Source organism: Nicotiana tabacum, chromosome 7 (assembly GCF_000715075.1).
Source record: "Nicotiana tabacum cultivar K326 chromosome 7, ASM71507v2, whole genome shotgun sequence".
NCBI lineage: Eukaryota > Viridiplantae > Streptophyta > Magnoliopsida > Solanales > Solanaceae > Nicotiana > Nicotiana tabacum.
Window position 1 is genome coordinate 111,335,332 of NC_134086.1, and position 22,793 is coordinate 111,358,124.

The 22,793-nt window shown below is 38.5% G+C and overlaps 1 protein-coding gene across 1 annotated transcript; it reads left to right on the forward strand.

The window, feature by feature from the left end:
* The first annotated feature begins 19,743 nt into the window (after positions 1 to 19,743).
* LOC107769925 (putative E3 ubiquitin-protein ligase RHC1A) lies at positions 19,744 to 22,608 on the forward strand. The gene is made up of 3 exons (XM_075217498.1): positions 19,744 to 20,655; positions 21,033 to 21,244; positions 22,473 to 22,608. Exons 1-2 carry the CDS (start codon positions 19,797 to 19,799, stop codon positions 21,065 to 21,067), a joined length of 894 nt encoding a protein of 297 aa, XP_075073599.1. The 5' UTR covers positions 19,744 to 19,796; the 3' UTR covers positions 21,068 to 21,244; positions 22,473 to 22,608.
* The last annotated feature ends 185 nt before the right edge of the window (positions 22,609 to 22,793 follow it).

Here is a 22,793-nt window from a genome sequence, read left to right on the forward strand (position 1 = left end):
AAAATCATTTCTGATTTTCTGCTTGACTCTCTTTTTTTTTATCTCACTCTAGGTGTATTTTTTCTTAAAATCTCTATATTCAAAATCTGACCTTTCTCCTAATCTCTCCTTATTTTTTCTTCTGATTTTTTCTTTCTTCAGTTTTAAAATCTGTCCTCCAGATCAGATTTTTTTCTTTCTTTCTGTCTGAAAGCTCTTTCCAAGTCAGTCCCAATCCCCCTCTTTTATACAGGTCTGCCCCATCTTTTTTAAGTGTTGCCTGGACCCTTTTCTCTTTTTAAAAAATCAGAAAGTTCCATTAAAAACTGCTTTTAATACTTTAAGTGATCTTATCCTTATTTTAAGCAGCCCCATTACCCTTTGTTCCCCATTATTATCTTAAACTATAACCACTAACATTCCACTTTCAGCTCACTATTATTATCAGATTACCTTCACTGTTTTACCCCAGAAATGTCCCTGGCCTACTGTTTTCTACTGTTATTACTACCTTAAATTCAGAATCTAACAATACAGATTTTAAAATCTGTTTAAGCAGCTATAACCAATCCTAGGATTAACACAGATAAAAGAAAAACATTGGATACTATGTCAGAATTGTTTTTACAGAGTTTAATAGGGTAATTAACAATCAAAAATTAAAACCAGACAGAATGTTGAAAATGATTCAGTTTATACAGACAGACTAATCAATGAAACTTAATCAGATGATTGTAGTTGACATTGATCAGCAAATAATGAAAGCAAGCAAATCAAATAACTTTAGGATTATTGCCAGACTCAAGGATTTTACAGAAACTAATTAATTGACACCACTCATTAATCGACCGACTAATTACCATAATTGACAAACAATCAGTCTTCAAGTAGATGAACAGGCTGTGTCAATCAATATTAGTGGCAATAAGAATTCACAAAACAACTAATCGACGAATTTAATCGAGTCGATTACACATATTATAAACACTCATAATCAACAGAAACAATGATATAATTTTGATCAACTAATGGAGTACAAGGCAGAATCACATAATTAACTAAACAGATGTGAAAAATTAAACAAGCTACTGAAACAGGCAATAATTTATACATAGGATACAAAAGAAATCAGAAGAATACCTTTGAATCTTCAAATCTATACGGACAAAAACTTAACTTTGAATTCGGATCTTTTTGAGGTTGAACAGACTTTATTCGAGGTATTCTCAATTGAGAATACCTCGATTAAATTCTCTTAGACCTCAAACCTTCAATTAACTCGGAAAAATCCCACGAGTTGGTATTTCAGTGTTTCACTTTTCTTAGATTTTAGGGTTCGACCAAATTTGGGTAGATTCGAAGGAAACTAAGGATGACTCAAGGGTGAGGGAGGCTTAGAGGTCATTTGGCGTTAGTTTGGTACTGATTAGAATGGCGCCGCCACCAGGGCATTTCATGGCGGCGCTAGGGTTCTTGATTTTGATTTGATATTTGAGGGGTTCCAGGCTGATTCGAAGGAAACTCATAAGGCTCTAGTGGTGAGAGAGGTCCGGAGGTTGAAAGGTGTGAGTTTGGTGGCTATTAGATGAACTAGGTTTTGGACTGCATCTTCGATCGGAGATTCGAAGACGTTGGCTGATATTTGGAGGATAAGGTTCAGGGATCTAGGATCGGGAAGTTGAGGTGAGTTCGGGGTGTGAAAATGGGGAGGTATGGTCACCGTTCGCCGCCGTGAGGGCGGTGGCTTGAGTTCCGATCTTTGGAGACTCGGGGAAGAAGAAAGGAGAGGGGGAGGGGTCTTGCCTGGGGTGTGGGGTGGGATTTTTTGAGTTTATATACTAGGGTAATCAGTGGATCTTGGCCGTTAGATCAAATGCAATTTACGGCTGGGATTGCTTATTGAAATGAAACGACATCGTTTCATTTCCTTTAAGACCGGATCGGTCTATGACAGGAAACGGGTCGGGTGGAAAGTAATGCTTTCGGACCGTTGATCAATTTGAAATCAACGGCCTTCATCAAAGTTTCCCAAAACGGCGTCGTTTGGGGTATCTTTGAGACGGACCGGACCTGGGGTCGTTTGGTTTGGGCTGTGGGGGGGGGGGGTAACTTGGTTTGGGCCTGGATTTTAATCCAGGTCCGATATTTTTTATGTTTTCAACCTATTTTTCATTTCCTAAATTTTATTCTTAATTAATAAAATCCTAATCAAAATTATAAAAACAAAATTATCATTACAATAATACTAATTACCTTTTAATAACCATTAACACGTAGATAAAACATTAATCACACAATGACACAATTAATATGACGAAAAATAAAAATAAAAATGCATATTTTTTGTGATTTTGTTTTGAATCAATTATTAAATGCATAATTAAATCCTAGATATGCATGAAACATATATTTTTATTTTTATTTTCATTTATTATGACAACATAAATATTTACGGACATAACACAAATATTTAACACCACGCAAATTCAAAAATTGCATACTAAAAGAAATTTATTTTATTTTAGATTTATTTTGGAGTAATTTTCGTGAGGCAAAAAATCACGTGCTCACATAAACGCCCGAGAAAACTCATCACCTCAGTCTTATTCCTTAGGGGTGGCAATTCTTGGATAGCCTTGATCTTTGACAGATCCAACTCAATGCCTCGCCGACTGACTATGAACCCCAATAGTTTCCCAAACGGAACACCAAATACACACTTTGCAGGGTTGAGCTTAAGATTGTACCTGCGGAGCCTCTGGAAAAACTTTCTCAAGTCTCTGATGTGGTTGGACTGCTTTCTTGACTTGATGATCACATCATCTACATAGACCTCAATTTCCTTGTGTATTATGTCATGAAACAAAGTAGCCATTGCCCTCATGTAAGTTTCCCCAGCATTTTTTAAACCAAATGGCATTACCCTGTAGCAATGCGTTCCCCATAGTGTGATGAACGCTGTCTTTTCTACATCTTCCTCATCCATTAAAATCTGGTGATATCCCGCATAACAATCCACAAAAGATCCGATCTCATGCTTGGCACAGTTATCAATCAAAATGTGGATATTTGGCAATGGGAAGTTATCCTTTGGACTTGCTTTGTTGAGATCGCGGTAATCAATGCACACCCTGGTTTTACCATCCTTCTTTGGTACTGGCACAATATTAGCTAACCAAGTGGGGTATCGCGTGACTCGAATGACCTTTGCATCCAACTGTTTTGTGATTTCTTCCTTGATTTTCACACTCATGTCAGTCTTAAACTTCCTTAACTTCTGCTTGACGGGAGGGAATGCTGGGTCATTTGGCAATTTGTGAACTACCAAGTCAGTACTTAAATCCGGCATGTCGTCATATGACCATGCAAAAATGTCTTTATATTCAAACAGTGCTTTGATTATTTCTTCCTTGATTTGTGGTTCCAAGTGTACGCTTATCTTGGTTTCCCTGATATTATCTAAATCCCCTAAATTGATTGCTTCAGTTTCATTCAAATTAGGCTTGGTTTTCTCTTCAAAATGATTTAGTTCTTTACTAATTTCCTCAAATGTCGCTTCTTCATCATATTCTATTTAATCGTCGCACTCTATTTCTTGGATTATTATTTCAGAGTTAGATTGGCTTTTAAGACTTGGCCGAAGATTCCTCATGCATGTCATGTCATTGAAACCAGCATAAAAAGAATTGTACAAAGAAAGACAAAAATGACACTATCAGGAGTAATGGAAAAAGGGAAATTGCATTTCATTGAAAATAAAGAATATGAGGGTTTGTACATCGAAACAAGCGAAAAGTAAAAATCTGGATTACAACCTTGGAATAATCGAGATAACAGAAAGGAAAACAAAGAAAACTACCAAGACTCCTTCCGAGTAGGGAGAGGAGTAGAATTCAATTGTTAAGCTTCACTTTCGGCCCGATAAACTATACGTCCGCTTTGCTGGAACCTTCCCTAATTTCTACCATGTTCACCTCATCAAATAGCCTCTAAAACCTTTCAATCAACTTTTCATCGAAGTCAACCACAGGCTTTGGAACTGCTGACATAGGACGCTTCACTACCCCTGACTTGACAAAAGACCTGGAGAGGCGTGGGATAGGCTTAGGGAGCGACCATACCTTCTTTCTCAACTTTTTAGCCTTCTTCACATCATTCCCTGTGGGCTTGAACCCTAGACCAAATATACCCATATTTTCACGTAGAGATATTGGCTGCACGATACCTTGCAAAGATTCACCCAGACCCTTGCCCAGTACAAAACCATTATTCAACATTTCATTTGCTACCATGACGGTTGCAGAAGCTAGCTTTGGACCTCAAATACATTCCCCTTCTGGAACCTTCTCAATTGACACTGTCTTAGAAACCTGGTAAACCCAAGGCCCCTTATCATCTTCGGCCTCGATAAAGGGGATGGATGTATCATTGTAAGCACATAAGTTCTCATCTCTATGCACAACAATCTCTTGTCTGTCCCACTCGAACTTTACCATCTAGTGCAAAGAAGACGGGACTGCTTTGGCAACATGTATCTAGGGCCTACCCAATAGCAAGTTGTAAGAAACAACCATATCTAGTACCTGGAACTCCATGGTTAATTCAACTGGTCCTATTGTCAATTCAAGCATGATATCGCCAACAGAATCCTTTCCCCCTCTGTCAAAACCTCGAACACATATATTGTTCCTGTGGATCCTCTCATCATCAATTTTCAACATGTGCAGAGTGGAGAGAGGGCAAATGTTTGCACTGGAACCATTGTCAACTAGTACCCTTGTGACCACAGAATCTTCGCATTTCATTGTAAGATAAAGAGCACGATTGTGCTTCGTACCCTCCAAAGGCAACTCATCATCTGAGAAGGTAATCCTATTTGCCTCGAATATCTTGTTAGCAATCTTCTCCAAATGGTTCACTATGATATTGTCAGGGACATAGGCTTCATTCAGAATCTTCATAAGAGCTCGGCGGTGCTCGTCTGAATGTATCAATAGTGATAGAAGAGAAATCTGAGCGGAGGTCTTTCTCAATTGTTCCGCTATGGAGTAATCCTGCACCTTCATTTTCCTCAAAAATTCTTCTGCCTCCTTTTCAGTGACTGATTTCTTCACTAGAATTGGACTATCTCTGAGTGGCTTGGCTTTCCCTAATTCCTCTAGGGCAAAGCATCTCCCCTAACGAGTCAACCCTCGAGTTTCATTAACTTCCTCTTCCACTTCTTTCCCCTTATAAGTTACTACTACTCGCTTGTAGTTCCACGGGACGACCTTGGTGTCATATACTGGCAGCTGGGTCACAAGTTTAATAATAATAGGAGTCGTGCGATCTCCTTCCACAGTTATGACAGGCTTACTTGCTACCCCTGGTACGACCACCTTCAGCTTTCCTTGCTTTGCTTCTGCATCATCTGGGGATCCTTTCACACCTATCACGGACGTCTTAGCATCGAGCTTGCTTAGCTTGTATGTCAACCTCTCAACTGTCGAAGATGTTACATTTGTAACAACTGGAGTTTTGACTGAATTACTTTTACTGGCACATATCATAATGACAGACTTTGAAGGCTTCTCGGGCTTCCCATCCTTATACACTATCTCAATCATATGTGTTTCGGCATGGGCTGGTAATGGATTTTGATTGAGGTTTGGTGCTTACGGGCTTTATACCTCAAACTTGTTTGTATCGATAAGCTCTTGGATGGTGCTCTTCAAATGCTAACACTTTTCTGTGTCATGCCCCGGAGCGTCAGAACAATATGCACATCTGAGGGAATAATCCAGGTTCTTCGGAGGGAGATTTGGTAATTTTGACTCAATCAACCTTAGAACGCCCAACTACTTTAACCTTTGAAACAGATTGGTGTAAGACTCTCCAAGAAGGGTGAAAGTTCACTTCTACTGCTGCATTTCCATCCTATACTCCATCCTGGGGCAAAAGCTTGGACCAGTAGGGTTTCGGTATGTTTGTGGAGGCGGGTAAGTATGTTGTGGAGCTGGTGCACGCCATTGCGGGTAAGGAGGGGGTTGAGCATATGACTGTGCGTGATGGACATGGTATTGGGGTGGCCTGACTGAATACTGAAGGTTTAGTGGTGGGAAGTAGTGTTGGGGTGGATTATATGGAGTTTGGGTGTAGGTTTGAGGCTAAAAGCATTTAGCAGGAATGCCTATTGGATCCTGTCGTTGGCAGGGCTCAGTAGCATCTTTTCTATCAATCGAAGGACTGACCCGAGCAACTTGTTCGTTCCATCTGAACCAAAACTCCCTACAAATTTCTTTGGGTTTCTTTTCCATTTTAGGGAAGAGCGGTCTGGGATAATGTCTTTATTGTGCTGAAAGTGTCGAACAAAATCTTGAGCCATGTCATCCCCTGCATGCCACTTCTTAACATCTTGATGAGTATACTATTCCAAGGATGCCCCACTTAAACTCTCACTGAAATATGCCACCGATCATTCATCTTTTTCGCAAACACTTCTCATTTCACTGCAATAACCCTTCAAATGGGCTACTGGATCTCCACGCCCATCGTACAAATCAAACTTTGGCATCTTAGACCCAGCAGATAGTTGGATGTCAGGAAACAAGCACAAGTCTTTGTAAGACACTCTCACCTGGCTCTCTATCCCTTGCATGTTTCTTAAAGACTGCTCTAAGATTTTCACCTTCCTGGATATCTCATCTTGCTCCACTGTCTTAACAAGCTTTTCAGTTTCACCAGGAGGCTCAAAATGAGGAGTGTGGGAGTATCGAACTGAGACCTTGAAAGTTGGTTCTGGAGCATAGTGTTGGGCATCGGGGATTTTGAACATAGTCTCGCTAGAGGATCGAGGAAAGGTAGCCGGTGGATGGGCTACAAAAACATGAATGATCAAAGAAGCGGGATATGAGGTGGTTTTGGCGGGTGGAGTGTGAAAAGATTGTGGGGAGATATCAGCAACAGTGAGAATCTGGATTTGTGATAATGGCGGAATGGTGACAAGGCTTTCAGGGTAGTTAGTGGGAAATAATGGTGGAGGACGCCCATTAATCCAGGCTTGGTATATTTCGACCATCTGTATTTTCAACCTTAAGACCTCTTTTTTCAACTCAAATTCTGACTCAATAATCTCCTTAGACGGATCAATAACACCCGTGTCCAAGTCTTTGCTAGTCATGGCTACCTTGCTCTTTGACCTTGTGTTGTATGGATGAGTTACTTCAGAACCACAAACCAACCACCCTTCTGCTCAAATGAAGATAACAAAAGGAACAAAATGGGGTCATCCTGTTAGCACTAGGGCATTTAACAACTAAAAATATCACATTGCGTGCAATGCACCTAGCAACAATTAACGATTCTAGAATGACTTCGAGGGTCAAAGGTCACTTAGCATCATCCCAATTTTGTTCATTTCAATCTTCTCTTCTCTTTTCTAGCACTTGCTTGCTCATTTTGCTTCCCATTTTTTTTCTTTCTAATTATCACTTTTTCTTTCCTGTCATTTTCCATATCCCATAATTTCATCTTCTTCTATTTTTCCCTTTTTTCTTTTAATTTTAAAAAATAATTCGATCGAACCCAATGTAGGTTGCCTACGTATCATGTCCCTCATGAATCAGACCAAACGTAGTTCTTGAAAAGTAATGGATAAATTAAACTAAGAAAATAAAAAATCTTTTTGGATTATTCATTTACAACTTTTTTTTTGATTTTCAAATACAAAACAGAAAATATGATAATGAGAGACTCAACTCAATTATACTATGACAAACTCCGCCACCAACTAAAAGAATCATTACTACTGGACATGACTATAAAGTACAAGACAACATAAAAAGAAACAGACTCAAAAGACAAAAGATCTCCTTAAGCAACTCCTGGATGCAACGGTCCTGACCAGATGGTCCTGGGGTGTCTGTCATGCTCAAACTCCGGTAAGTAGATCCACACTTGTATAAGAAAACTAAAACCAAATAGAGTTAAGGATTTAGAACACTATGTGAGACAATAAAACTCCCTACTGGACACATGCAAGACATGATTGAGGCGATTTTTGTAAAATGGCCTACGTGGCCAAAAGTTTCTACTAGTGCAAACTCGACAAAGGTGACCTCAAAGACATGAAAAAATTATTTTGCTGAAATGACCCATTTTGTAGAAATGGCCTATGTGGCCAGAAAACGGCTAAGCATTGCAAATTCAATAGAATGGACCATAAACAGGAAGGACACCTTGTTGTGGACTTAAGACTTTGAGACATGGGTTAATTGAACCTTTTGCGAAAATAGCCCTATTTTGCACAATGGCCTATGTGGCCAAAAGAGGCTAGACATGCAAATTTGACAAGGACGGACCTTAAAGTAAAGAGATACATAATTATGGATTGAAGACTCTCCAGACACAATTAAACAAACTACTTTGCGAAAATAGCCCTATTTTGCAAAATGACCGATATGGCCAAAGGTGGCTAGAAATGCAAGAATTGGCTACGACCCTGCTAAGAACCTAAAACTCACTAAGAAGATCGGACCCTATGTGGGTTGCCTATGTATCATGCCCCGAAAGACGAGAATCAGGTATGCGTAGTTGGGGAAGATTGGATACGGGCGAGAATTAAAAAAATAAATAATTTAGAGAAAATATATTTTTTGTCTTTTGTTTTGAAAAATGATGAAACATGTAAACTCTTTTTGGATTTTCTTTTTCCTCTTTTTTTATTTTTATTTTTGGAAAATGATGGGAAAGTGCAAAATATTTTTGGATTTTTCATGTTTTTTTTCTTTTTCTTTAAAAAACATATGAAAGAAAAATATAACTGGGCCCTACTTGCTTTATTTATTTTTTTACACTTCACCCTCTTTTTTTCTCATTTATCCTCAAGCCTCATTGGTCCGCCAAATGACCTCTTTTACTCTTGAAAATTGCAACATGTAGCACATAAGATGCATCATGATGGTCTTTTATTTTTGGGTACATCTATCCTAGACGGACCCAACCCCTGTATTGAGTCCCCAAAGTCAAATGCACGTGATGCAAACAAGTGCTCCTACTAGGGATCCGATATAAGGCTATGTTATTCTAGGTTTAAATCCTCGGTGTATTATTCTAGACCTGGCTTACCTGAGCGGACAACTCGAGCCGGGGGGGGGGGGAACTACGTACCGGGAACCAAAAGGCCATCTGACTTTATAACTTGTCCGAACCTCATTCTAAATTAGGGTATGACACTAATAGAAAAGAAGTCATGCCCGAGTGCACTTCCTAGAAGATTAGAAGAGAAGGGTTTCGTAGCAGTTTATATACAGTTCAAATAATATCAAAGCGGTAAAAAGCGACATTTAGCACATTAGTCCCAAACATGAAAAAACAGATAATAAATAAAAGCCAAATATAACAATTATTCTAAGCTCGAATTCTGAACCCTGAACCAGAAGTTTTGGGTTCCCCTTCCCAGTAGAGTCGCCAGAGCTGTCACACCTCTTTTTTCTACCATCGGAAGCGGTATAGGGGAATTTTTCCAATTAAAGTGACAATAACCGAAACGAGATTATTTATTTCAAATTCAGAGTCGCCACTTGGGATAATGTATGGTGTCCCAAGTCACCGATTTAAAATCCCGAATCGAGGAAGTTTGACTCTGTTTTATAGTCCGCGAAACACAGAAATCTGGGTAAGGAATTCTATTAACTTGGGAGAAGGTGTTAGGCATTCCCGGATTCCGTGGTTTTAGCACGGTCGTTCAACTATTATTATTGACCTAATTATTTGGTTAATTACATATTTTATACCTATTGTGCATTTTTAATCTTTGACCGCTTTCAATTATTTATGAAATTATTCTGGAACAAGTTACGATTATCGTACACTTGTTTGTTTAGCACACATTGCGAATCGTGTCACAGGAATCGTACCCACGATTTACAATATGTTTAAATTATTAACATTATTAGTTGTTATGGCCGGGTTACATAAATGTACCCCCGAATTTGAAAATTACGTATCATAACTACGTCACGGGAACCGTACCCGTAGCTATGATAGTTTATTTAATTAACGCGCCTAAAGCAAACTACGAAAATTCCAAGCATTTTTCTACATTAGTTAAGAGATTGAGTTGAGGGCCATAGACTATATGATTGGATGGCACACCTCAATTTACTTAAAGACAAGCTACTCCTAATCATGGCAAACTAGAGATGTTTAATCGTTAAAAAAAACTAAACCGAAGTTTGTTGTAATGCTACATAATCAGATACATGTTTGGGGTAAGTTTATTGAACATTTGATTATCTAAAAGAGAATTTGGGCCAACAGTGGCCCATTGAACGACCTGCATATGGAAATTAGTATCAGTTGGGCTCAAAGTTGAGCCCAATACACAAACCGAGTACCAGGTATGGAACATGTTGGTTTGCCATTCGCATGGCCTTTTAATTGGGCTAATTGCAGGCCCAGTTCCCAAATAAGGAACAATTTTATTATGCAAGAAAAATAAGAATAGGAATTCAAGGTCGCTTGGGCCTGAAGTCGAGCCCAAAGACAAGAGCAAACCCAAGTAGCAGGCAGCCCAACCTAAGTTCGACTTGGTTGTCACTACTGGGCCTTTGCTAGGCCCATGTACAATAAAATCTAGCTTCTTTACATCACATGTAATGTCAAATTCAGCATTGTAAATCTAATGCTTAAATCATGCTACTAACAGAGATTAAACTTCAATTTGAATCAACATCAACTTGATTTATCAATATGAAATTACAACAACTAGATGAATGGGGAACAAACAGTCCCGCAAATGACTATTAAACATAAGTTGTGGGCTGGAATTACAAATCCAGCTTGCCTAGTTAAACATTTGCTCTACTAACAGTCCATTTTATACATCCAAAATCTCCAATAATGTTTAAGTAATAAAAATGTTTAACACAACATTGCACCTCTGAGCTGAGGTTGAATATCTAAATCATAAACATTATCCTAATAGTCCTAACAGGCTTAATCAGAAAAACTTTAAAGGAAATGCTACAAGGTGAATGACTAAACAATAACATGAAGAAACCAGCAATTCCATTCAACAACACTGGGTTACAAGCTTCATTTTTGGCACTTTCAAAGTTCAAGACATACTTGAAAGCAGCAAAGAAAAACAGAAAAGAGGCTTCAATAAAAAAATATGAGACAATAACAGTTAACAATAGTAGCTACACCAGATTTACTCCATATTCATCCCAGGGCTTCAATAAAATCTAAGTGTTTTTTTACTAGCCAACTAAAGAGATTCAGCTACCTAATAGAATAGTGACTGAGTTTTTTCTTGGTGTATTTTTGCTCTCAAATCTATATCCGTATCTGTAAATGAGTGAAGAAAGGGTATCCTTTATAGGCCTAAATGTCATATGATGAAAACGGAAAACTAGGGAATTATTCCCTCACACAGCCCCTAAAAGTATCTTTTCTAACATAAATGGGATAGCTGGCAGCCTCTAATTGGTTTCAGCATTTTTGTCCTTGCCAAATAGGGCCAGCTGCCCCAAATTCTAGAAGCTTCTACCCAAACTTCTGTTTGCATATCCCTCCCATGACCCCTTTAAGTTTTTATTTATTCAATTAACCCCCTATAAGTCCTGTCTATTCCCAAATCAGGATCAACAACACCAGGCAAGAAACAATACAAAATAAAGATCAAAGGAACAAATCACTAAGCCATTAAACCTCTAGACTAATCATGAACCAACTCAGAAAAGAAACAAAACAATAATATTCAAACCTAATACCAAAACGGGTTTCAAAGGAAAATTGTTAAAACCTATTAACAGACTACTGAGATGAGGACTTAACAAACGTCTAATTAAACACAGACACTGAAATTAACCTAACTAAGGCATGCAAACTAAGCAAAGAAAAAAAATATGGAAAAGAAGAAATTACCCAGAAAACAAAAAAAAACATAAGGTACAAATCCGAACTTAGAAGATTTTCATCAATTAACTTAAATTATCTAATAAACAAAATTCAGCTTAAAAAAATCATTTAATAAATCCAGAAGAGAAGGGGAAAATACCAGCTCTAAAAATGGGACAAATCCGAACCCACATGTATTCCGTCTAGTCAAAGGCAAATCAACCAGATCCCGGCGACTCCGAAATGAGTTTAAACTTACATTAACCAATGGCTCTTAACAAAAGCCATTAGCTAATGTCAGTTTCACACTCAAGGCGTGCTAAAATCGACGGAGATATCGAAGAAAAGACTTGACATTTTCTAACCATTTTTAGATCTAAAACTTAGAGAATTTCAGGTGTTTTGAGAGGAACTAAAACAGAATACGGGATGAGGAGGGATAAGAGATTATGAGGTGTGAACTTGGGAGATTTTGGAAGATTCCATGGGGTCGCCGCCAGCTAATAGGTTGGGAGCATCTTGGGGTGGCTAGAGTTTGTGGATTAGAGATGGGGGAAAATGAAAGGGTCTCTAGGGTATGTGGGGAGGGGATTAGGATAGTCTTATAGTTAAGTGACGATCAGTTCCCACCCGTTGGATTTGGAACGATCAACGGCTGGGATTGAAACCCAGGGGAACGACGTCGTTTGGGTGAGGGTTGGGGCTGGACCGGGTAGAAGGGATTGTTCTGGGGCGGGCTGACTTGGGTACAGATTGGCTCAATTTCAAATTAATTAAGCCCTTTTTCCCAATTCCTTTTCCTTTTTTTTCTTTTTCTTTCTTGTTTTATCTTCTTTTTTTAATTAATTAAAAACTTAAATTGAGTCCTAAATTAATCTAATTTACAAAATTAAACTAATTATCTAATTATAATATTTATAAAATTATTTGATCCTAAATTAAAGAAAAGGAAATGACTAAATTAGCATTTAAGGCTAAAAATGTAAAACTAAAGATATTTTTTGTGATTTTTATTTTAATAAAGCAATTAATTAACTAATTAATCCTGAAATATAAACACAAAATCTAAATGCAATGCATGATATTTTTGACATTTTTTCCATGATTTTCACAGAATTAGACGTGCACAAAAATGCAAACAATTAACAAAATTCTATAAAATTGCAAATAATTTGGAAAAAATCTATTTCTTTAATTTGTAGGAGTATTTCACATAGGGAAAAAATCACGTGCTCATAGAGGCCAATGCTCGAGAAAAGGAGATCTCTTCTGCGGCAAAAATTAAGTTATCAAGTGCACTTGATCATGCTAGGCGACAATCCCGGAGGGTAACCCTCGAGGAGGTGCATGCTCGTGGCTTCGATCTCTCAACCGATATTGAAAGGGCAAAGATTTTGGAAGAAGAAGCTGTCGCTCTGCTTTTTGATGAGGATGATTCAACCAGTGGCTCCGAGAGTGGATGAGACGAAGACGAAGTCCTCGAGGGCGAGGCTTTTGAAGATGCGGCTCCTGAAGGTGCAACCGCCGAAGATGTGACCCTGAAGTAGTTTTAGGTTTCCTTATTTTATTTTTGTGCAAGTATCCCTTATGTAAATATCTTCTGTAATCATCTTTTGGAAATACAAGAGGAACCTTTTATCTCATCTTTGACTTTTGTTGGGTTTCATATTGTCTTTATTTATGAAATACTTCGTTTGTATAACTTGAATGATTGGTCCGAGAATTGGTTTGGACTCGGGACATAATAGACCCTTAGATCTTTATCGATAGATATAATAATCCTCGAGCTAAATTTAAATTGACTTGATATGAGCTCAGGATAACGTGACTCTTGAGTTCAGGTCGAGTGAGAACGGAGTCTCGAACTATAAGTTTTTGGCCCTTCAGCCTTTCGAAGTTGGCCCTTGGGCTCTTATATATCGGCCCCTAGGCTCTTTAAGTTGACCTTTAGGCTCTTTAAATTGGCCTTTGGGTTCTTTAAGTTGGCCCTTAGGCTCTTTAAATTGGGCCAATTCGGCCTATAGAATGGCTATATAATTTTCCCCTCATTTCGGCTAAAAGACTTAGTGAAAATTTAATTATGCATTAGAATGTATTTTTTTGTACTCGTTGGGTTTTTCGAAGGTTCGTCGTGTTAGGACCTTATTCGTGTATTGATAATCGAATACCTCTTGAGGTTTTATTGAAAGTTGATGTTATCGAAGCCTTTAAGTTATTCTAGGGCTGAATTATCGAATCCTATTAAATTATTCATGGGATGAATTTATCGAAACCCATTATATTTTGCTTTTGCCGAGGGTAGCCTGATTTAGCCGGTTTTTACAAAGTGTTTGAAGGCCTTGATTTATAAGGGAAGTCGGACATCTCCGAGCCGCATTATTTTGGTCGTAACCTTTATATGAACGTAGTCTTTAATATGGCCGTAGCCTTCGGGTATGTCACTTGAACTTGTTTCTCGATAACTTTTTGAACTTGTTCGAAAAGTTAGTCCCCGAGTATATTGGCCTTGGCCTTTTTTTCGAGGGGTGCCTCTTTGAGGTCTTATGAGTCCGAGTTTTCGATGATTCAGATGTATTGATTGTCGATAACAGTCCCCGAGTATTCGGGGGTACTTTTATGCTTTGGCTCTTCAGCCATTTCCCGTAGGATTATAAGTGTGGCGCTCGTATAATAGTAAACTTCGTTGAGATACAAAGTGTTTTTGATATTAAAAGAATGCTTCTTCAAATAATTTGATACATGCGTGCATGTTTTGCTGTCGGGGATTGACTATTCTATATGGACACGGTTCATCTAACTGTTTGGACCATTACAAAGTTTTCCTATCGAGGCCCTCTTAGGAGTGAAGTGTTTTCCTTGAAAATATAACCTCCGAGGGTGATGCCCCCCAGTATTCGGGGTTGATTAAAAAGAAACCTTGGATACTGTTGAGTTCTCCTTAGGTAGCACGTAGTTGTTGCCTCGTTAAAAACCTTGCCAATAAACCAATTTGGGACAAAATCCGAACTAAGGGAAAAATAGTGCAACACATGCTTTAAAACCTAAGGTCTTCGTGTGAATAACGATGCCTTCGAGATCGTATGCCTTCGATACCTTTAATTGGAAATCTGTAATGAGTTAGTTTTAAACCCAAATAGTCAAAAGGATAAAGACATACCTTAGCAGTAGTATCGTTTGAGTAGTGATATGTTCTAATTGTTTGGAAGTTGTTCATCGTGCTGAGTTCGTAAGGTCCTTTAACAATTCCGAGGACCTAATATGATCCTTCCCAGTTCGAGCGCGATTTTCCTTCATTCGGGTCTCGAGTATTGAGGGTGACCTCTTAGTTTCTGACTCCGAAATGTAGGAGGTTGGTCCTTCTATTGTAGCATCTTTCGATCCTTTGCTTTTGCGTGGCCATTCAAACAAGTGTTGCTTCTCATTTTTCATCTACCTTCGGGGTATGAAGCAAAGACGGGCTCGACAGATATCACATTAATTCTTCTAAGGCTTGCTAACATTCTGGGGTCCACGCGAAATCCTATTTCTTTTTGAGCAAAGAGAAGAACTGGTGACTTCGATTCGACGACCTTGAAATGAATCGACCCAAGGTAGATATTCGCCCCGTTAGCTTTTTCACAGCCTCCACGCTACCCATGATCATGATATCCTCGATAGCCTTGATCTTATTGGGGGTTATTTCTATACCCTGATTTGATACCATGAAGCCGAGAGACTTACCCGAGCCAACTCCGAAGGCACATTTCTCCGGGTTAAGCTTCATGTTGTATTTCCTCAAGATCGCAAATGTTTCCTGCAAATGAACTAAATGGTCCTCTGCGCACCGGGACTTAACCAACGTATCATCAATATAAACTTCCATTGTTTTGCCTATTTGTTCTTCGAACATTTTGTTAACTAGGAGTTGGTGTGTAGCTCCTGCATTCTTTAGCCCGAAGGGCATTACATTGTAACAATAAGTTCCAAACTCAGTAATAAATGAAGTCGTCTCCTGGTCCTCTGGGTTCATCTGAATCTGATTGTACCCGCAGTAGGCATTGAGAAAAGTTAGGATTCTCATGGCCAGCCGTGGCGTCAATCGTACGATCGATGCTTGGCAAAGGGAAAATTGCTTCGCTCAAGTCCTTATAATCTATGCATATTCTAAATTTGTTTCCTTTTTAGGAACTAAAACTACGTTGGTTAACCACTCGGGGTACTTTACCTCCAAAATAGATCCTATTTTAAGAAGTTTGGTTACTTGTTGTTCTGACTCCGTCAAGGCCGGGGGCTGTGATAGCTATTTAGCCGCCTGCTTACCTTTGTGCTTGATTTCTCCGAGGTCAAGGGCCCTGGTATCGACACCACTTCTTCGATTGCAAACATCTCTTTTGCAGCATGTTGTCCGTAAACTATTTCACTCCTTCCTCCGTTGGGAACTTCATCATTTGGTGAAGAGTTGAAGGCACTGCCCTCACGTTGTGTATCAACGGTCTCCCGAGGAGCGTGTTATACCTCATGTCACCTTCAATGATATGGAACTTCGTATCTTGTATGGTCCCGGCTATGCTTACTGGCAAGATGATTTCTCCCTTTATTGTTTCGCTTGCCATGTTGAAGCCATTCAGGACCCGGGATGCAGGTACAATCTAATCTTGTAGGCCGAGTTGTTCCACGACCCTCGATCTGATTATGTTTGCTGAGCTACCTGGATCCACTAAAATACATTTAATTTGAATTTTATTTAAAAGGATAGAGATTACCAAGGCGTCGTTGTGAAGCTGAGATATGCCTTTTGCTTCCTCATCACAAAATGATAAGACGTCCTCGGGCACATAGCTCCGAGTCCGTTTTTCTCTTGTAATTGACACCTTGGTGCGTTTGAATACAGGTCACTGAGGGACATCGACTCCGCCAATGATCATGTGGATTACATGTTGTGGTTCTTCTTGTTCATTTTTACTTGCATCTTTCTCCCTGAAGTGATTCTTAGCTCGATCACTTAGAAATTCTCGAAGGTGACCTTGTTGAACAACCGAGCTACTTCTTTCCTTAGCTACCTGCAATCTTCTGTTCTATGACCATGTGTGCCATGATACTTGCACATCAAGTTCGGGTTCTTTTGAGAAGGATCGGTCTGTATTGGCCTGGGCCACTTGGTGTCTTTGATTCTCCCAATAGATGAGACAATCCCTGATGCATCTATGTTGAAGTTGTACTCTGATAATCGAGGGGCCTCGGTGGGGTCGGTGTGCTTATCGAATCCGCTTTTACTTATGAGTCCCCGAGAACTTGACCTCGATTCTCCGATCGCTCCGAGGAGTGTTGTGGCTCGGGCCGCTGTTCCTTCGATCGACATATGGATGATGCCGTTCTTTGTTGAATCTCAATTCCCGGTCTGTATCCCTCGGGGGCTTGGCTGCGAATCTGTTGGGATAAATTGAACCCGAGGGGGCTCCCAACTGGTCGTCCCCGACCCTAATTTTTGACTGGTAATGATTGTGCACATCTGACCATGTCACAGCTGGATATTCGATCAAGTTCTATTTCAACTATAGAGACGTGATCGAGCTCCTTTCATTCAAACCCTGCATAAAGGCCTGTACTACCCAGTCATCGGAGACTGGTGGTAATTCCATTCTTTCCATCTGAAACCGGGACACGAATTCCCTTAGCATCTCATCGTTCCTTTGCTTAATTTTGAAGACGTCCGATTTTCTCATGTCCACCTTTATGGCCCCGACGTGTGCTTTCACGAAGACATCTGCCAACATAGCAAATGAATCAATAAAGTTAGGAGCTAAGTTGTGATACCAAATCATGGCTCCCTTTGATAGTGTTTCTCCAAACTTTTTCAACAAGACTAATTCAAATCATGGCTCCCTTTGATAGTGTTTCTCCAAACTTTTTCAACAAGACTAATTCGATCTCATCGTCATTCAAATCATTTCCTTTGATTCCGCAAGTGTATGAACTAATATGCTCGTTGGGGTCGGTTGTTCTGTTATACTTGGGTATATCGGGCATGCGAAATTTCTTAGGAATGGGAATTGGAGTTGCGCTCTGAGGTAATGGCTTTTGTATGAATATTTTGGCGTCTAAACCTTTCAAAACTGGAGGTGCCCCCGGTATCTGATCTACACGGGAGTTATAGGTCTCCACCTTTTTGTCGTTATCTTCAATTTTCTTTTCTCCGAACTCGATCCTCTTAGTGAGCTCTTCGAGCATCTTCATAATCGTGGGGTCAGTCCCCGAGCCGCTTTCATCGGGCCTTTCTAGCGCTGGTTTAGTACGCCGAGTGTTTACTAGTTTGGTTGTGTTTGGAGTTCTATTCTGACTCTGAAGTTGAGCGATGGCGATTTGCTGAGTTTGCAGCATCTCGAATATCACTTGGAGGCTGACTCCCCCATCACCCATTCCCTGTGTTCTTTGGTCACCGGATCTGGCTTCCCTGCATATATTTCCTTCGGGGTCCACGCCTAGATCTGCATTCAAAGCAATGTGCGAACTAACATTAACTAGTTCCACATTTGGCGCTTCCCCTGGGTTTATTGGTGGTACATCGACCCCGACGTTGCTGTTTTCTCCAAGACCTTCATTGTCATGAATGGGTGCGTTTTGTGAGCTAGACATGTTTCAGCCTGAGAATCAAAAAAATCTTGATAAGAAAAAGTGTAAAAGACAACGTGTGTAACGAGAATCAGTAAAGTAATAATCACTATTATCTTTGGCCCCACAATGGTCGCCAAACTGTTTACCTCGAAAATACGAGTAGCAATTAAATTTGATTTGTGGTTTTAAAGATATGTGATTTAGTTCAATACCAATTAATAATCAAGAAGTGTGAAGTAGAAATGAGAGAGGCAAGTGAATCAAACCAACGTTACTCAACAGCAATGACCTCGAGCTCAGTGACCTCGAGGTAGGCTTAGAATAATAAGAGCAATTAAGTAATAAAAGTAAAGTAAGAACAGTAGAGCTAAAGGACAATACTGATGAACAATAGGCAAAAAGGTAGAGAGTATATTCTTTGCTTAGAGATAAGATGATGTTACAAATGATTGGGGTCCCCTTTATATAATAGGGGAATCCCTAAATAAGGTATATTTCTATTTACAGTAAGGAATATTCTTGGTACAGCTGTCTAACCGCCTAGTACGGGATCGTACAATCTTATTCTGGGATTCGTGCCATGATCTTGGGGACGTGACAGGAATCTAGTTCGTTCTGTTACAAACCCATAACGGTACTATTTCGGGGTCGGAGCACACTTGGCCTCGATATTCTATTTCGGGCATTGCACTCTGTCTTCGAGCTCGAGTCTGGTCTACCGGTTTCGAACTCGACCTCGCCCGGACTCGGGCCTAGGACGGAACCCCGAGCCTATAAATCAGAGGCATATGATTTTGACCGTATACAATTTCAAAATGACAATTAATGATTCATCTCGCAAGCAGACACGGATCTCCTTTTTAGAATACAGAGACCAGTAAATATTATTAGATTAATCTAGGAAATATGTATATAAAATATTTAGTTTTGTGGAGAGACGATGGGCACCATAATTTGGGCACTAGATCCGCCCTTGCCTTGTAAGATTCATAGTTACCACTTACTTGATATAATATTATAACTTAAAAAATTAAATAAAAGAAGAAGAAGAATCATCTTAAAAATGGGTTTCTTCGTGTATTAGAATTGACAACACCATTACATGTTGCCAATACATTAGTCTTATACTTTACTTTTCGAAGCTGTAGAAATATCCTCTCGAGAGGAGAAAGAATATTTCCATGCAAAGCATTTCCAAAAAGCTATCCTTTTTCTTCCTTCCCTTCTCTTCTTCAAACCTTTTATAAAAGCCTTTGCATTTGTATCTTTGTTACATCTAATTTGTCAATTCTGTAACTCATTTTCTAGCCCTCTTTAATCTTTCCCCTCCAAAAAGAGCTAACATGTCCTTGATACCTCGAAATCGCCCTCGAGTTATTGTCAATGGAGTCCAGAGAATGAGAACATACCATTACTACTGGTGCAGACATTGCCAAAGATCAATCAGGACAACTTCAGCCAATCCATTTGAAATTCTATGTCCTACTTGTTTTGGCCAAGTTCACTATGAACTTGATATTACAAGGCCTAGGCTAATACTTTCTGATGTCACAAGGCTACAACTACAACCATCCTGGAATTCTCGCCTTCTTGATGCCTTGACACTCATGACTGATCCATCAATCAGACAACAAAACAATAATAGTGATCAAAATCATCGGACTAGACAACGTGCTCGTGTTATTCTCCAATTTATAGGCCCTGATGATCAACCTATTAGACCTGTCTCTCCTCATGAAAACGCGCTTTCTTTGCCATTCATTCAAGAATTGACTCAGAACGATAGGCCAGGGCCGCCTCCAGCGCCATCTTCAGCAATTGATGCATTGCCAAGAATTGTGCTAAATGCAAACCATTTGGAAAATGACTCTGTTTGTCCTGTTTGTAAAGATGAGGTCGAAGTTGGGATAGAAGTTAAAGAACTTCCTTGCAAACATTTTTATCATTCAGAATGTATTGTTCCATGGCTTAGAATGCATAATACTTGTCCGGTTTGTCGATATCAGCTAGAAGGTTTCTCAAACAATGAAGAGCAACATGGATACACAAATGAATTCAATGAAGAAGAAGAGGATAACATGAGGAATCCTCTAATATGGGGTTGGACTCAGCTTATTTCCCTTTGGCCTTTTAGTTTGCTATCAAGTTGGAGACAGAGATATTTTAACCCTTTTGAGACTACAACTTCTGGTTTTCCCAGAGGTAAGATATTGCTAATATTTCCTCCATCCTGATTCCTTGCTTTACTTTTTTTGCTTCTTTACAAATGTTTTATATTAGCAAACTGTAAATTTTTACATTATTAGTGTAATTTAACATATTTTAACAAGTTACCTACTTTATTTTCTAAATCACAATTAACTATATTTTATCGTTTAGGTGATTTGATATATAGAATTTTTTTTACATTGTAACTCTTTTTATAGGAACTTTTATGTCGCAACTCTTTATTCAAGATCTGAAACTCTCATAGTTACTTACTTGTGATTAATTCCAGCAACCCCTTCACAAGAAAGGCAGAAAATATGACTTACAGTGGTCTAATTTTTCACTAAGAAAAATATTTGATTTTTGGACAGTGAGAGCTTGGTGGAACCCTCGGATTTTTCCTTGATATTGGTTGCGGCTGAATTGGTTCCATTTAGAAAATGTACAGAGTAGTTTGTTTTTATCATTCTTTGCTTCATTGGGCACTTAGCAGGTATGTTTACAACTCAACTATATCATTATGAATCTGCGGATGAAATGTAGCTGAGAATGGAATCAAATTAAAGGATTAGAGACTCAGAAGGTATGTGCCTATCATACCCCCCCACCCCACCCCCCACAAAAAAAGGCTATAATTTATATGTGCTGACAATGTAAAGAACTTTATATTATCAATGTAATTTTACTGGCCTTAATTCTATTTTCTAGGTTATTATATCATACTGCTATGAAGAGTTACCTGTTATTATAGGTCAACTTAAAAAAGCCGAATCAGTTAATACTTAGGGTATGTTTGGTATGAAGGAAAATATTTTTCGAAAAATATTTTCTAATTTTCTCATATTTGGTGGGGTTAAATGTTTTAGAAAATATTCCTCATGAACTCGTTTTCCTCCAATTGGAGGAAAATGTTTTCCCTATCAAGAGAAGAAAAATATTTTTCAAAACTCTTTTTCAACCTTTCCCAACCTTATTCCCCATCCCACACCCCTACCCCACCCACCCCACCCCCACCCTTAATAAAAAAAATATTATTAATAGTACTTTCTTGTCATGTTATAGATAGATTTATTTTTCATTTCAACAAATGAATATTTTCTTTTCATGATATAAAAAAGTATTTTTTTTTTCAATTTAACAAAAAAGTACTTTCTTTACATGATATAGAAAAAGTTTTATTTTCTTTTCATAATGTAGAAAAGATATTTTTTACAAAATGAGTATATTCTTTTCATGATGTAGAAAAAGTATTTTCTTTTATTTCAATAAAATGGTTGCTTTATTTCCATATTGTAGAAAGATTGCTTTCTTTTTCAACCAAAAAAAGAGTATTTTCTTTTTAGTTATGGAGCATAAATTTCAACGTTATTTTGCGTAAAAAAGTAAAGCAGCACATTAATTCCTTTGGGTATGTGTGAATTTTTAGAAGAATGATTAAATTGTTGAAGAAAATAGAGTCATGAAAATATTAGGTATTTAGGTTTGGGGGGGGGGGGGAGTAGCAAGGAACATTTTTCAGAAAAAAAAATTTCACTCACCAACCAAACAAGAAAAAATAAATGATAAAACCACTCATTTTCCATAAAAACTTTTTCTAGGAAAATATTTTCCTTCGTACCAAACACACACTTATTATCATGTTGTTTGACGAGTCAAGGTAAGTTACATCATAAGAATGAGCACGAATGTTGAAAGTATGCAAATTCGATTCGATCAGAGCATCACAAGGCTCACAAACATAAAAGAAAACGACACTACTTTTAGCTATATAATAATCTACTAACATTTTTGGAAACTTATAATTATTGCAGTAATTTAATTTCAGCTGGAATTTTTCTCTAGAACTCGATGGCCTGAGGAATTTCAAGGACATTGTGGTTCGACAATTAAAGTCATGGATTTGTTTTCAGCCAGAATGATGCAAGAAGAAGAGGAAGAAAAATATGAAGGGACCATGTACAACCTCAATCTCAAGATGTAAAGCTCGTCTTAGAATGATGATAAACCACTAAAAAACAAATAATTAGGTAACATGTGTGTTGTGGCAGATGAAGGAATAGATTAACCAATTTCAAATTAAAAATCTTGTGATCTAATAGGTCACGTGTTTTATAACGTAATTAAGCAGGTTT

Bases quoted from the DNA above. Each gene is read 5' to 3' on its own strand.
- LOC107769925 (XM_075217498.1), top strand. From the start codon at position 19,797: ATGTCCTTGATACCTCGAAATCGCCCTCGAGTTATTGTCAATGGAGTC. The intron at 20,656-21,032 runs GTAAGATATTGC...ATTTTTGGACAG, and splicing joins AACTTCTGGTTTTCCCAGAG to TGAGAGCTTGGTGGAACCCT.